The sequence below is a fragment of the Dermacentor andersoni genome, chromosome 3, assembly GCF_023375885.2.
Source record: "Dermacentor andersoni chromosome 3, qqDerAnde1_hic_scaffold, whole genome shotgun sequence".
NCBI lineage: Eukaryota > Metazoa > Arthropoda > Arachnida > Ixodida > Ixodidae > Dermacentor > Dermacentor andersoni.
In genome coordinates, this window is record NC_092816.1 from 57929336 (window position 1) to 57945868 (window position 16533).

Sequence of the window (16533 nt, forward strand, 5' to 3'; positions counted from 1 at the left end):
AAGGGAAGTGCCTTGCTATTTGAGGCCCGATCGAGCTGGTTGACTATAAGGACAAAAACATACCGGATCAAATATTGGCAACAGGATGAGACATGTGTGTGCTGCAGCAAAAATCAGGAGACCACCCAGCGCCTTCTAATGGAATGCGAAGGTATTCACCCAGGGCGACCCGTAGGTAACGTGCACCTTCCAGAAGCGCGGGGATTTAAAGCGGATGGAAGCAATTAACCGGTCAGGCAACCGAGATAAGCAAGAGTATTGGTGGAAAGAAAAGCAGGGGGAAAATTGATAGGACGGGATACGTTGCATGCACAGGGTAGATACACAGGTTTTAAGGTAGAGAGAAAATATTAGGGAGATATAGACAAACCGCCAGACTGATGAATATGTAATAGATTACTTGATTAAATAAAGCAGGCTATGTGACTATTTGTCGCCGCCCCCCCCCCCCCCCCGTTGCAAAAGGGATGCCAATAAATCATCATCATCATTATCATCATCATCATCATCATGCACCCAATTCCTCCGAAACTACGCTTCGATTTCCGGGTATGCTCGTAGGTATGCCTTTCTCTGACGCACCGTAAGAGAGCAACAAAAGGAAACTCATCAATAGTTACACATCGCCTGCTAAACAATGCTAGAAATGGCTAATCTGGATGAAAATATAATAATAATAATACCACCTCAAATACAAATAGCCTCTTCCTGACAAATCATTAAACAAACCTGAAGACTTCTGCAAACAAGCACCTTCCCTACACCACTACTCGTGCACCGAATACACCTAGAAGCATACTCATCACACTGTAAGGCATGAAATGCACCGCGTGCAGAATTCCATCACATTATACGGACATGCCCATCGGCTGCAAACAATATCAGACGCAGCATAAACCACAATCCTAAAAAAAAAAAAAAAAACCACACACGCACACACACACACACTTGAGCAGTGGGAGGCTATACCGCTCAGCGAATGCCCAGAAGACCAGCTCTGGGCTGTCCGGCTGGCGGAGGACGCCGCTACGGTTCAAGGCCTGGCTTGCTTCTGACGGAAAGGAGAGCGTTACCGGGCTAGCCTCCCTGCCTCTCCGTTCCCCTATCGAATCCAGCAGGGGCTTTTTAATGAGGATGTTTGATATCTATCTATCTATCACCAGCTATTTTTTTATGTTTTATTTTTTTACCAAAATGTAAAAACGGGTGGATAAAAAAGCTTACGATTCCACCACTTCTCAATGTTTTTTTTTTTAGGTAAAGCTTGGTATGCGTAATGAAAATTTCATTACCGAGCACACGGGAATTTAAATTAAGTTTTCCTTATTTAGAAGTTAAGAAAATCGCAAGAATAGCCCACGTACCTGTACATGCCTACTACCCTAACAGTATAGAACGGGGGAGGGGGAATCTCCTTAATCACGTGCACTTTTCCGCGCCGCAAGAGCATACAAGGCAACATTCCACGTTTTCTTCATGGCCTTGTTCCATTAAAGACTGTCCGATGGCTTGACTCCAAATAACATGTATTAAGTACTCTGCGACTAAGAACTCGGTTGGCACGCGCTGTTAATTAGGAAATTCAAATAAACAGCACTTCCATGATCTGCCTTTATTATTATTATTATTATTATTATTATTATTATTATTATTATTATTATTATTATTATTATTCAGATTAGCCGTTTAGAGCACTGTTCAGTGGACGATGTGTAATGATCGATTAGTTTGCTCGTGTTGCTTATATATATATATATATATATATATATATACATTTATATATATACATTTTGGTAAAGATATAAAACTTAAAAAAGATAACTGATGCAATTAGGGAGTTTAAACTTCTGTCAAATATTGTTCGCAAAGGGGCACTTAACTACAACGATAACGCTCGTCATTGAAGTTTGTTTCAAAATAAAATGTTCTACATTGACATCCCGATATTAGAGCAATCAGATACGGGTAATTAAATACACGAGGTAGCGTAATCGTTGTAGTTCAGTAGCGTAGTTGCACTACTGAGCTAGAACTGCACTTGCGTAATGCAGTCGCATGTTTCTAGCTTTTTTGAAACACTTCTAGTGCTTGTTGGGTATGAAACTTGGAGGATATATTTGCGGCAAAATGAAGTATTCTTGTTGTTGTTAGCAAAATAGGAAGAAAGGTTTTCTTCAAAAAGCATTTATATTACCCCGTCCCCTTAACGGAACACTAAAAATTAGCGCTAAATCAATTTAAGCTTATGAGACATTCCTTGAAAACTTTATATTTGTTGATTCGACGTGAACAGGTTGATTACTAGAAGCGAAAAAAAAAGTAGGTCAAAGTTTCAGTTATTGAATATGGCGCCGGAATTACTGTCTACTGAATCGTTTTGAACTTTCCTTACTTTAATTTATTCATCAAAGTTATATATTTATAAGTTCATTACCTGAACGCATATGCAAAATCTACTTGACCAGTCTCCGTGAGTGGGTATGCGTCGTCGTCGTCGTCGTCGTCGTCGTCATCATCATCATCATCATCATCCCAGCCGCGGTGCGACGCGAGCTCTTTTTCCCATTTGGGCTCAAAAGAAGCGATACGGATGTCACTACGTGCACTTTCGATCGCGATTGAGGCAGACCGGGATCGAATTTCTCGATCGTGATTGGCTCCTTTGCGCAAGCGGCGGAAGGTGAACCAATCGCGGTCGTGAGATTCGGTACTGATCGGGTATGGAGCGCGATCGAAAGTGTGCCATGTGATTTCGATCGCGATCGAGCCCGATCGGGGCCAATTTTCTAGACCGTGAGATGAGCCAACTGAGATTGAGAAATTCGATCGAAATCGAAAATGCACTGTGTGTCTGGAGCATTTAAGCGAATTCGGGAGATATTGCGGGAATGTGCCTGAACCCCTAAAAGCGTATATGAACGAGAAAGAGGGGAAAACTGAGGCGCCCGATAAAAAAAAAAAAACAAAAAAAAAAAAAGAAAGAAGAAGTCACAACGATTTGAAGCCACCAGAACGTAGGATGTGGGTTCGATCCTGCCGGCGGCAAATTGTTTGTTCGGCCACTTTAATTGTTTACCTTACCATTTCTACATTTAAACTAAAGACAGCAATTAATATCCCCTATGCCCGCCTTGACTTCGTTAGGAAAAGCATATGGGCGTGACTCTCGTGGTCGACTATTTATTGCCTGTGAAAATCAAGATAACAAGTGAAACAAAGTAAAACTTTTTCTTGCTTCAAAAGAGAAGAACGAATTGCGCAACGACTTGACTGAAGCTGATAGGGACGACCTCTTTACAGAAAATGTGTACCACGGACATCAAATGGTGCATCTCAATGCTATACAGCCGAAAAATGGATACTCGGGCTAACATATTATGTCGGGTTATTTGAATATATGCAAAGCAACATTCTTCCTGATAAGGCGCACGCTTAGGTGCGTCAGCTCGGCACTGAATGCCGTCAAACTGTAGCAACGGACACTGACAAGATAAGAACGATTCTCAGAATTCGCTTGGACAAGGCGTACGCTTATCTATAGGAGAGCACTCTTCGGATGAAGATGAAGTAATATAACGAGAAAAAAAAAAGGAACAAGGGGGAGGAGAGGGCACGTTCTTCTTCTTTTTTTTTCCCGTCACTGACACGACAGACATAGTCTTCAGAAGCCACTAGATTGCGACCATGTATTGAACTTGAAGAACGCTTTTCCGATGCCGCCGCATTTTCGCCCGAACGGATAAGTTTAACCGTGCTTAGGATTAATTTCGAATAAGAACAGCGCTAAACGGAACACGGCGATGCGTTTTGCCGACACTTCAGCTTTGTGCCGGCTGGTCAACACACAGTACAGGGCGACAGCAACACCCACGACAAGTCGTCTGCTGCAATGCCGTGCGCTTCCACACTTGCCATGAAGAAATATTCACGCGTGCACATTCGCAGTAGGGAATGCTAAGGTGTTCCTTTCAACAGTGGACCACATTGTACGCGTGATGCCTGCGCATCTGCGTGACAATCGGTAGACGAACGGGACAATTAGCACACATCGCAAACGATCTTTAGAGACCCAACGAGGCGAGTAAGCGGAAGTGAACCGAATTTCCGCGATATCGAAATCACGCTATAGCGCGAGCCATCTACTCAAGAAGCCGCAAACTTCGATTCGCTCAAGCGACAGCTGCACGCAGCCTGCATACTTTCGGTGCAATCAGCTCGCCTGCGATTGCAAGCTAGCCAATTACTGCGTGCTCTAATGAAACGCTTACCTGCGTCAGCGGCCGAAGATCTTTATCCGGGGTAGCCGCCGCGTTTGACGGATGGCGCCAATAGCAGACGACGAAGGAAACCACGGCGACGAAGAGCGCTTCACTCCGACGCCGAGCCATGCTCGTGCCGTGCGGCTTGCCTTTTTCCTCACTCCTCGCGTTCTGCTCTCTCCACCGCTTTTGAGACAAGTTCATTGCGGGGAAAAAAAAAAGAAAACGGGCCATCACACTCGCTCGCCGAAGAGCACAACAAAACCGAAATGAAAAACAGCTCCGAGAGACGACACGTGCGTGTGGGTACGTGGCGCCCTCTGTGCAAAGTAACGAAAGGCGCCGGATCGACGAGCAGACGTCGCGTCGTCGTGCGCATCAACGCGTATCCGCCGGCGTTGTAAGGTCTCAAGGCTGCGTGTTCTGCGTCGAAGAAGCCCGAAGAAGACTCTCGTATCCTTTCACGTCTACGGAAAAAAAGGTAAATTTAGATTGAAAAATGTCAGTTACTAAAGGTTACGCTGGATTCTCGGGTTTCGTTTCAACGGTGTAAGCTACTCTTCGCGGCGCTACGTTGCGGGTTACGTGTGATAACGGCGCAGTTGGCACCTCCGTAGTTCGCCTTGCCGAGTGCCCTCGGCTCAGTTATCTGCCGACAACAAACCGAATTAGTTACGATTTTTCTCAATCGCATTTGGCCATACGTGGGCCTTCGTGCCCGCATGCCGTAGTGGCTACGTCGCGCACCTGCGGCGCGACACATGTGCGCGCGCGTGTCAATCTGGTGTCTCGTGGCACTTTGGCCGGCGTCGAAAAATTGCTCGAGAAGTACAAGTTCTTTCACGTCGGCGTTCGGCGAATTGCGTATGTCGGCTTTTCTCGCAGTAGCGCGAATGCGTCGAGCTGCGCTTATCGCCATAGCTTGCTACGCCGTACGTTTTACGAGCGGCACTAGCCCGTCGCCTCGAACGGTATAACGAAGAAACAAAAAAGAAAAAAAAAAAAAATACCACGTACACGCTCGTTCTCGCGTTGGTAAGTCGAACTGAAAAATATTAATGCTTCAAAGCAGTGAACATATTTTTGCGCTAGTATAAAAAAAAAGTGCAGTCCAACAGGTTTTCCCAAATCGGCACTTTTTTTTTGGTTTCGGTGTATGAAGCGACCGCTACACATTTAGACCGGAAGTTGGACCGCGGACAGGAAGTTGAAAAAATACGTCGTCTTGCGGTGGGTACGCGCCGAAGGCAGCCATATTGTTCACTTGATGTAAAATCTCATCCAATCGAAGGGCTAAAATAATTAATTCTAGCTTTTGTGGATATTATGTCGAAGCTCTGATGTCTACTCTAGGGCCTAGAGTGGTTATTTTATGAGTGTGCGATCGGCAACGACCCGTATGAGGCATCGCTCTCCACCTATGAGGACCCCAATCCATCCCTGTCTCGCTTTGCAATGAGCCTACCTCAGAAGTCAAAATATTCTGGGGTTTCGCCAAACATAGCGCAGCAGTCAAGAGGACCTCACACGTATCCTTTTCGCGGATTTGGGCCTCGGATCTACCCGCAGTGTGTCGACGAGCCGCCGAAAGGTTTGACTTTGGCTCATTTTTAACCCTAAACTCCGCGATATTTTTTCCCCCTTGGTCGGCGGACGCTCGCAGGGGCCGTCGACTTTTTAGGCCTAGGCGCATGACCCGCCGTCGTCGCTTTGAGCGTGACTTTTTTCTTTGTTGTTTTATCCTCGCGGGCCACCCCGGCGTTTAGCCGGAGCGTCCGATTACGAGACGCGGCTTTCCTGCGACGTCGACGATTTTGCGGGCCACTTTCGGACCGTCCAGTGTCACCCAAAGGCGAGCATTTGGCTGCCGACGTCGGCGGCGTAACATCTGGGTTCACGGGCCGCCAAAAACCGCGCGGCGCCACTGGAAGTTGTTTCAGTTCTGTGAACTCCCGCGAAATTGTCGGCAGAAAACGTCGCAGGCGGTGTCGTGTCTCGGAGTTTTCGCGGCGAGCGGTGCCTCTCGGTCCCGACCGACCGGCGATCGGAATTTTGCGGACGCGGCCGCGCGGTGACCCTGACTGCGATTTCGCTGGCCCAAATATTTGGGTCAGCGGACGCCTCTCTCGCGGTCGGCGGGAGACGAGGCACCGCTCACGTCACGCGTGCGAACTCGCGGGGGGCCAGCGGCGTTCCGAGATCTTCCCTCGGGGGTGTCCCCGTGCCTACAGCTTCGAGCTTTGGCAGCCGCGGTCAAGCGATGAGACCCGGCCAAGGCCGGCCGCACCCCGCCTCCTCGGGTCTATCAATGGTTGCGCCGTGGCCTCGCGATGAGCTCTTCGGCGTGTCTCCCCCGAGCTGGAAACCCCGGGCCCCGAAACGTATCGACGCCGAGTTTCAGTTCGTTCTTGTCAACTCGTACAGCCGGAAACCGGCCCGCTGTGCTTGGGGGTTTCGAAGCTGTCGGGGTCGTTCAGTTGTAGTCGTGGCCTTGGCCGTGCCGCCTTGTTCAGACACATTCGGTTTTCAGCCGCAGAGTTTACGAACGGTCTGTGCACGCTTTTGATACGCGTTGAGGCCGGAACCCGCCAGCCGAGATGTTTTTCTGCGATGTTCGTGAGCCGGGCAAGCCGTTTATCGGGGTCGGTAGATTGGACGTGGTCATTGTCGACTCCCCGCAGAAAGAATGTGTCAATGCGGCAGCCCATCGGTTAGCGCCGGCGTCCTTGATCGTGGTTTGAACTCCTGTAACGTCGACGAGGCTAGCCACTTGTTATTTTTGAATTGTAAGCGCCCAGCTGTCATTGAACTCGAAGCTGTCAAACTGCTTGGACTGCTGCCCATCACAGGGCTTGACGACACGTGCACTATTACACTACCGCAGCCACTATTATTTTGGAAACTAATTTCGCCCTCCGCCGTAATATTTAGTGATTTGCTTGCGTGCCACATTAGGAACCAATTGTTATTCTCACAAACTTGACCTGATTACCTGTTCAGTAACCAGCAGTGCATTCGAATTACCAGACCCATGCTTTTGGGCGAACGGTTTCTAGTGTTTTTCGAGTTGGGCCATATTGAACATAAATAGCTTCACGTAACATTAATCGGAATAGTACTAAAGCAAGTGTTAGTATTAATGTGCATCTTGATTTTGATTGGCACAACTTGTGCAAGCACGTGCATTTATTTTTATTTTTTCACGCAGTTATCACTGTTTCCATTATGTTAGTTCATTGTGGCGTTGAGTGAACAACGAAGAATGCTCATCATATATGCGGCAGATATGCTGACATGAAGAAAGCCATCAAAGTGCACGCTTGTCCTACGTGTGAAACATGCATTCCATATGTGCTTCATTCTCTTTTGTTCCCTGTGCACAGGTTGGAGTCAGGTAGAGGTAGTAGAGCCGATGCCCCCCACATGTGTCAATGTTAAAAAGCAGCTGAGGCAAAGTTTTCATGTAACACAACCTAACTCGAGGATGAAGGCTTGCAGAGAGATTAAAAATAAGTCTGCATGCTAAAAGGATGAGCTTGATTAGATGTCATCTGCACCTGGTCACTTCTGTCATTTGGGTTATCTGCAGCTGTTCTGTGAACCAGCATCTGAGATGTCGGAGCTGTGTGGATCCTTGCTGTTTGGTAAAAGCAGTCCTCTTCATTAAAACTTCTTTCTGGGCGAGTTGTCTCTTGTCCTTGTTACTTTGTGGATGCATGTGTTAGCGCTGTTACAATTTTTAAATCAGTCCTCTTCCTCGTTTCGAAGGCTTAGCTGCTTGTTTCGTGCCAGGCTGTCTTGTCAGAGGGGCAAGACTGGTATAGCATTTTTGTAGGGTCGTCTCGAATCTTATCAGAAGTTCAGAAGCTTCTCCCCGATTCTGCATACTTGTGAGGGCATCCTTAACCTTGGGTGTGGAGGGCATTTCGTTCAGTGCTGGCATGAGTCATTTCTTGTTAACGGTGTAGACAGAGCACTGTGTGCGCACCCCCGTTTTCCTAATCTTGTTGGAGAGGAGGAGCTGGGGGGGTCCTTTTGTCTCAGCCTGGCACTGAGTTGTGCTTGCTAGCAGCGCAGACTTGTTGCACCTCGCAGGCTGATGGAAAACTATTTTGACCCCTACTCCCATCTAAGAGGAAGGCGTGACATCGTGTACTTTGAACATTGGGGTCAGTATCTTCAGCATCTCTTTTAGATGGCTTTCTTTGCATATCACCCGTTCACCATCCCCTCCCCCCCTTCTATGATTTCTTGTACTTAAGGGCCAAAGCATCTCTTCATTGCTCATTGCAGTGCATTCCATTTCCAACAGTGGTCTAAAGTTTGCTCTGTGCTCACTTTCTTTAACCGTGTAGTAAGGTAGTTGTTGGAAAGCTTATCGCGATGCTTTGTTGCGGCAGTTGTGTGGAACGCGAACAAGGAGCTGTTTGGTAACAATGCATTTAATGTCCAACCTTGCAAGCAGCTTCAGCATTCTTAGTAGTGTGGGAGGATTTAGTGTGAGTAAATATAAAGCGCTCCTTCAATGTATAGTCCTTACGTACTGTCTCTTAAATGAAGTCAGTTGACAACTTACATAGAAAGTAGTCTCATATTTCATTACCTTTGTGATGGCGAAGCTTTGCATTGTTGTTTTTCAGTAATGTTGCTGCAAAAGGGGGCTTGTTTGATAGCCCACTTCAGTACGGCATTGAAACATGCACATGCTAGAAGCTGTGTGTCCGTTGCCTGATATTTCATTAAAGTGTTTTCTCACATCTTTGACTGATAGTTTGGTTACGTAAATTTGGGCTTACTTGTGAGGCACCCACTGTTGTGTTGTACTGGTCCCTTACCACTTCTACAGACCTGTAGATTTTCGAAAAACCGATTACTGTGTTGCGAACGAAAGTGAGGTTCTATCTCTTCCGGACGTCAAACCTAATTAGTCCTGCATTTGTTTGAGTGGAAGCCTGCTAGCTCTGGCCATCATACATAGCAGCTGGGTGATCTTGACTTTAAGTTTCTTTATGCGAGTTTGCAGCTGTGTTGAGTTCATTTGTGGAGGCCTACCTCTCTGCACGTGGGCACGTAAGTGTGAACAGCTGATGCCTCCATAGCTCTTTGCAGGCTAAATTAGAACACTTCCAGATGGCACTGGGGCATTGTCTGCGCAGTTCTGCTTTCTGTGTCGGCTTATTGATTGAGGGTTTCGGCCTTATTTCCAGTGTGCCACTATGAGCATGTAGCACACTCGGTGCACATAGCACAATGAATAGTAGAATCCTATTCATTGTTAGACGGGCGTTGCTACTCTGATGCAAATGGTGCACTGTGGTTAGCACCCAGTGTTTGCATAGTGTGCTCGAGCGTTGTGCTACCAACCTAATAAAGAGCAATACCAGAGAGGGTCAGGATAACATGGAAGACTGTGCGACTTCCGTAGGCAGCTACTACCATTGCTCACAAGCATACTTTTAAAACCAAGCAGCAATTTAAAAAATATCGCGGTCTTCGTCTCGCAGCGCATCACTTGTTCAATTTGGGTAAGTGTGTGACCCACCATGCGTCAGCACTAGCAAACGCCTTCAGAACACCCTTTTTGGTAATTAATTAATTGCAGCCTAACTGCCAGAATCGGCCACAATGGTAGCATTGATTGAAAGGAGGGTGCACTCAGTTTCATACATAGCAGGCAAAGCTCAAAGGCTTCTCTTAGTGTTTGCATCCACAACAAAATAATAGCTTTGCACATGGAAGAAAGATACAGGCATGCGTCGTGTAATTCGATGTAAAATTGAGTCGTTTTTGTTGGAAAATGTGACATACCCATTACACAAAAGGTGTAAAAGATCTGAACCTATTTACCACCAAACAAAGTGGAGCGACATGTTTCTGCAGCCAGCGGTAGCACTAAGGTGCGCATATAATGCGTAATTTGACATAGTCTTGTGCTTACAAGTTGTTGCCACACATGAAGTAGTTCATTAGTGTTGCACATCAAGTGCAACAGCGCTGCAAAATGTGCATGCAGAGCAACTGCACTGCCACAAGATGTGCAGGTTCTATGACTGCAAGACCAGTGAATTTCGTGCTGTGTTGCCTACTGCGTACGAAATGGAGCAAAGTCATCACTCTGAATACAGTTAACTTGTGCCCGTGTTTCTGCGAAACTGATCAAGGTGCCCACAAGAGTACTCACACTTGAATGAATGTAACAGAAATGTATTACATAAACTTTTTTAAGTGTGCGGCATCTCATGAAGGTGTAAATTCGCCAGAAAGGTCTATCGCACAGGGGTGCCAACACGGTCCCAATAGGGGTGGTTTGAACAAGACGCTCCGCATTTCAGCAGTGCATGTAAACAAATGTTTAAGTTGAGGGAACATGAGAGCAGATTTACTGTGGAATGGATGGGAACCAGCTGCGTTTGCTGCAGAATATGGAAACTAACTTCACGGCTGATAGAGCAAGCTGTTGACAATTTCCTGCCATAGGGGATAGAGCATGCTGTTGACGATTTCCTGTCGCCAACAGGGGTCCAATAGGGGTGGGTTGAGATTAAAACTCTGCATTTCAGCGGTGCACGTAAGCATATGTTTAGATTCCAGAAACGTGAGAACAGATTCACTACTTGATGGCAACCGACTGTGGCTGCTGCAGAATATGGAAACAAACTTCGTGGCTGACAGAGCAGGCTGTGGACGATTTCCTGTCACCTGTGAGGGAGTGTCGGTGCAAAATTGTAATACATGCTAGAAAAGTTTCATTTTTAGCGATACACGAGGTATGTCAGCAAGTTACTCTATTTGCAGCTTCAGCCTGACCAGGATGCACTTTCAGAAGAGGCTGAAGCAACTGCACTCTGCTACTTTCTTGACCTGGTAGTGATTGTAGACACTGTGACAAAAATTTGGTTAAGGTACAGTGCGGTATCTGTGAAATAAATGGCCGTAGAAGAATGGGCATAGCCTCTGTAATGAACCTAGCTGACAAGCCTGTGCTTTTTGTGTGTTTCACAACCCGCCTACATTTGTGCGGGATGTGTGCTGAGTAAAATGGGGCCTTATAATGTAAGGATTCCTTTTGCTCAATCCTATTCCTTTATTATCCATTGCTCACATGGGGCTGATCGGGCTGATAATTGATGTGGAGCCACTGATGAGGTTCGAAAAGGAAAATACCATTTCACCACTCTCCAAGTGCATATGCAAGTGTCCCTTCCTGCACCAACATGACAGTCCTCACTGCTGTGGTGCAAGGCGACATTGAGGGAAAGGCTGAGGAGAATGACATCTGTGGACTTTTCCAGTGAACCGGAGTACCATCGGGCATGTTCATCCTTTCAACCCCACTTCCATAGAATCTTATTTTGACCTCCCTGCCTTTCGATCCCATGGTTTTGTCATGGTACAAACATTACGCACTTTTTTTACCAAGTTGCCCTCCAACACACGAAGGACTACTATTAGCTAAGGGCTTCTACCAGCATGCTTTGCAGCAGCAGTGCCATGGTAACACTTGTGTGATTAAATCGATCCATTGGAACACCATCGTTACATTACCTCCACCTTAGGTTTGCAGAAAGAGAGGGCTCATGCGCATTCCTGTGAATGGTGACACATCAGTGAAAATGCAATACAGCAGGTCACTACGATATGCTTCTACCGTATTTGTGTAAAAGCGCATATGAAAGTTCGTTTGGGAACAGTGTCAAAAGGTTGGTCGTTTCGTACATGTATTCTGAGATCAGCTGTTCCTAGATTATTATTGCCTCAAATTTTACGGCGGAGCTGTCTGTGGCTAGGATATGGAAAAATATATGTCCGAGGTGATGAAAAAAACAAATCATGTGGGCCAGTCCTGGTGATAGTGCAGAAAGGTTCCAAGCTCAATGGCACGTACCCTGTGAACTTCGGCACCTGTAACGTGCCCTTCAACTACCCTTGTCACACGTGGGACCCAAAGAGGTCCTAGGCACAAGGGTAAGGACAGATGTTTTTGAAAAAATGTTTTGTACAACTTTTTTCAAAAAGGACTATTAAAGCATTCTCGGCGCCAGCTGCGCAAACGCGCTAATGCAACTGCTTGTGTGTCCGTCATCTTCCACAGCTGATTCCGTCGTGCAAAAAAAAACTATCATCAGCAATGGCTTGAGCATAGTCGTCTTCTACATCTGGCTCCATTGCCACTCATCATTCCATAGAAGAGTCTGATGCTGCGCCTGTTGGTACATAGCTTGACAACGAAACCCAGCCTTCGAAGATGTGTAGACAAGAGAGAAGACAACCACACATGCTGGGACTAGCAGCAGTTTAATGAAACACTGGGGTTGAAAAGAGAAGGAAACCAACATGCGCATGCGCCATACAAAATTAGGCAGTCATAAAAAAACATCATTCTAGTGTAGAATTTCACTTATCCATCTTAATGGGGAGGCCGCGTTTACAGGAGTACGAGCCATTGCTTAAGCGGGTATGAGCCATTCATGGACACATTTAATAACAGAGGTGATACGCGAATGTGGGTGCTTACCTATATCACCACGATGACGACAGATTGGGACAATAAATATGTTTGTAGCTTTGTTCAATATTCTGGGTCACCTCTGTGTGGTGCACTAAACAGCTTTGCTGGTCATCCACCTTCACAGAGTGGAGTGGTTCACGAATTTTTTTATTTTGCAGTCGATGCAGTTAGCAGAATTAGTTTTGTAGTAGGATTGGACATGCCACTGGAACAGGCCACTACTAAATGCAGGGCAGATGGTGAATCAAAGTTTCAGCCTGAGTTTCATGAGCAGCAGAGAAAACTGTTGCAGGATTCTGGTACTAGTTTTGCACATGACCGAAACTTAGGCCTAGGCCTACATGTTTCTTTTGACAGCATTCCACATGCTAGATGCCATGGCAGGACATTTGTTGCTCCCTTGGCGGCATTACGTAGAGCTGCAAGGAGAGTTTGATTCACTCGCCACACATGCCGCAGTAGCATGTGGGGCATTGCACGACAGCCCTTGATTATTCGTGCAATAGTGCATTCCCTGCTTATTGTTTGTTTTTGTTGCGGCGTGGGTCAGGCATGGTGTCATTTGTGCGGAGGTTTTTATGAGGTGGTGCAGCCACTTCGCCGCGAGTGCTGACTCAATGAAGATCTCCAAAGTTCATGTGAAATCTTTCGAAGCCCTTGTAGCAATGTTTTCCACATGGCTGGAATGGTCCGTAGCACATTTTGGGCGCTGCGTATTGTGCTTTGGAGGGCTCATCGATTGATATGCAATGTCGGGTCTAGCAAGCATCATTTCACTGTGTAGCACCACATTAAAACTTTAAAGATGCATGGAAAGGACACAACTTAGTTGTGTAAGCTGAACACGCAGTGTAGCTTTTGCACATGTCCGGTCACTGCACGATTCGATCAAGCAGATGTCATGGCCTGCATTTCAGTGTTTGTTTGAGAGCAGGTGCTTGAAACATGCTGTGCCGGCACCTTCTGCGATGCACCACCTACTTTTCATGGCTGCAAATCGTATGGGAATCGAGCATGTCCATTTGTACAAGTGGTGTGAGTTTTTAAAGAGTACCGACATATTTTCGAAGTACAAACTGTGCCATGCGCTTCACACTTGTAAAAGGAAGACTCTTCATTGTAACTGTGAAGATTAAGGGAAACCTCAAAGATGTTTTAAATTGACCCTGAAGTTGATCTCAAATTGTCAGAACTGATTTCATCAACATTATCGTTACGGCATGACACAGCGAAATTTGCTGACGTGTAGAATTATGGCTAGAAGGGATGATGATGGTCATAAAGGAAATGAGTGCTGTACATGTTCTGGCTTGTGTGGCAGTGGCAGGGCTCGCAGTGTTGAAGGGATCAGTGCCATGATGCATCGACCTTAATGAGTGCCAAAACTGAAACTGGTTTGTAAAAACAAGTGCAGTAAATTATAATAGTTGGAAATGTCATTTTACTAGTCCCGCAAAGCTCCAGAACTCTGGTACTAATGATTCTTCACGTTTCACATCATCACTTAGTGTTCTCAATTAAGAAGGCATAGCATCAAGCCATTCTTGAAAAGCTTTATGCAACATTGTTAGCGTCTACATGTCCATTTCTGCATGGCATTATAGATGTACACTTTTAGTAGCGCTTGCGATGTACTGTGGGTTAGTTCCTCACATCACCTCCGTAAAGCAAGTGTGGCTGCTGCGACAGCCGACTGGCAAGGCTAACACCTGTTATTACAGAGCACTGCATATGTGTTCTTTGTTACACCAAGCAAGTGTACTTGTTCACAGCCTAGATAGGTAATAACCCTGTCACACTGGGTGTTTTAATGTCATTCGAATGGAATGGCATTCGGTGCAACGAATGTCGTTCGCCCGCGGAGGTTCTGCACTCAAAAAATACCAATGGGGATCATCCCGAAAAAGCGTGGCTACTAAAGTAGAACAAGGGAGGTATAAAGTGCTTGCATAAGCGCACATAAAGTTCTTGCTGATGCCTGATTAACCAAAACGTGCAACCAGGCTCCCGAGTGTTCACAATATGGCCGACGAGCAGAGTGGCGGGGGCATGGGCGGCGGCCAGACGCTGCTGAGCTAGAGAGTAACAACATTTTGCGGCAGCCTTCCATACATATTTTCTCTCTTTAAAGTAAAAAGTCCATTAGAACACAGAAAAGTTATTTCTTTACGTGTACGGCTTTTAATTTGCAAACGCTCTGACCTGTTTTGCTTTGTTTCTAAGGTTGAGAGTACACATTCGTTCCGAGTGCGAAGCCAAATGAGTTTCTCGAACTCATTCGATTGCGGAAGTCATTCGGTGCTAATGACATTAAATATCGCTGTGTAGCAGCCAAATAATGTCATTCAATGCTAATGCCATTTGATTCGAATGGCATTAACACATCCATTGTGACAGGGGTATAAGGTTTGTTTTAAACCTCTGCTCTCTGCCATAATGTTGGTGTAGTGTTTTCAAAACATTTATTCGGACAATAGGTGTGCGTTTACCTCAAATAAACAGCAATTAAACAAAAGTAGTGGTGCTACTGAATGTTCCTCTTTTGTGGGATTGAAGTATACCTCTACATTTAAAACTTTATTGAGGGCAAAGGAAGATTCGGTAATGTTAGGTATTTTGGTCATCCCTTCATAATACATAATACATTTTCATAGTTTTGAGACCTGTAAAATTATTTGAGCTGTAGTATTTGCATCATTGGTAATTATTTTTGTTGTTCCAAAATACCTTATGGTGTAAGAACAGTTGGATGACTGAAAAGGTGGGAAATGAGGCTGTTTTCCATAGACTGAATTTTGAATGACGGATTAGTTGCAAAAAGCTTAAAAGAGCACTCGGCCAGAATTTTTCTTTCCTTCTTTTTATAGCTGCCATACCTGTAATTATGGTATGAGGCAGGCTTCAATTCCTAGAACATGAAACAAATGATTAACTGTGACCAAAAAGAAACAGAGACAAAACATGCCAATTGGATTGCAGCCTTAGGCGTGTTGAGCAGGTCTCATCTGCACATAATGAATATTGGAAGTTGTCGCTACTCGGTATCAGAAACCACTGATGCACGGATCAGTCAGCCATGTGCAGCCGTCACGTCCCACGCTTTGATTGTTTTATTGAAAGCCGAGGGAAGGAGGAACTTGATGGAGGATAATAGTGGTACTCTGCTTTGAGAGATGTGACAGCAAGACTAGTCACATACGATCGAGTGGTAGGAGTCCTAACATTGTACTGGCCCTTGTGTCAAATGTGGAGAGGCACAGAATGCGGTTGGAAAGAATGGTTGGTCCAGCTTTGACGACATGGTACGACCACAGCACCGGGCTGACTGACGAACGTCGGCAGTTCTTGCTATTGCGTGGCCAGCGTCTCCAATTTCTGTTCTGTGTAAAGAGTTGTGCGGTAGAATAAGCACCACGAAGCCACTTGCTGCGATCTTTGTACTAGTTGAATTTAAAAGGTACAATTGTTTGGTGTATATTAGAGCAACTGAATCCCCATGCTATAGTTGAGACGTTGGCAGCTATACTAAATTTCTGCCTGCTGCACCCATTTGAAGGGACACTAGAGAGAAACACTTATTAGTTTAGACTTATTAAGTATTGTTTGAAAATTTTATTTTCGTTAATTTTGCGATAGTAGTTTCATTATTAAGTGAGAAAATGGAAGCGGAAATCCCCACACTGCTATGTCATAGTTGCGTCATGGATGTCGAGAGTATTCTTTCCGTGTTTGAGCCGCGTTGGCTACCTGGCCACCTAGGCACTA

General features: G+C 45.7%; 2 protein-coding genes across 6 annotated transcripts in view; one reads left to right on the top strand and one right to left on the bottom strand.

Annotated features, from left to right (window-relative positions):
* LOC126547327 (uncharacterized) overlaps nucleotides 1-4480 on the bottom strand; it is a 92925-nt gene extending 88445 nt beyond the window's left edge. Inside the window, exon 1 of the mRNA XM_050195295.3 lies at nucleotides 4269-4480. Coding sequence (XP_050051252.1) covers nucleotides 4269-4463 — 195 coding nt within the window. The 5' untranslated portion in view covers nucleotides 4464-4480. The remainder of the gene's footprint in view (nucleotides 1-4268) is intronic.
* Nucleotides 4481-4681: 201 nt separating this feature from the next.
* LOC126547209 (eukaryotic translation initiation factor 4 gamma 3-like) overlaps nucleotides 4682-16533 on the top strand; it is a 129841-nt gene continuing 117989 nt past the window's right edge. For 2 of the 5 annotated variants that reach the window (XM_050195152.3, XM_072287164.1), the window contains exon 1: nucleotides 4767-5850. In XM_050195152.3, the coding sequence (XP_050051109.1) occupies nucleotides 5715-5850 (136 nt within the window). In that variant the 5' untranslated portion in view covers nucleotides 4767-5714. Of the gene's footprint in view, nucleotides 4741-4765; nucleotides 5851-16533 lie in introns of those variants that run through there. The other 3 variants (XM_072287165.1, XM_072287162.1, XM_072287163.1) reach the window with 3 other exon arrangements.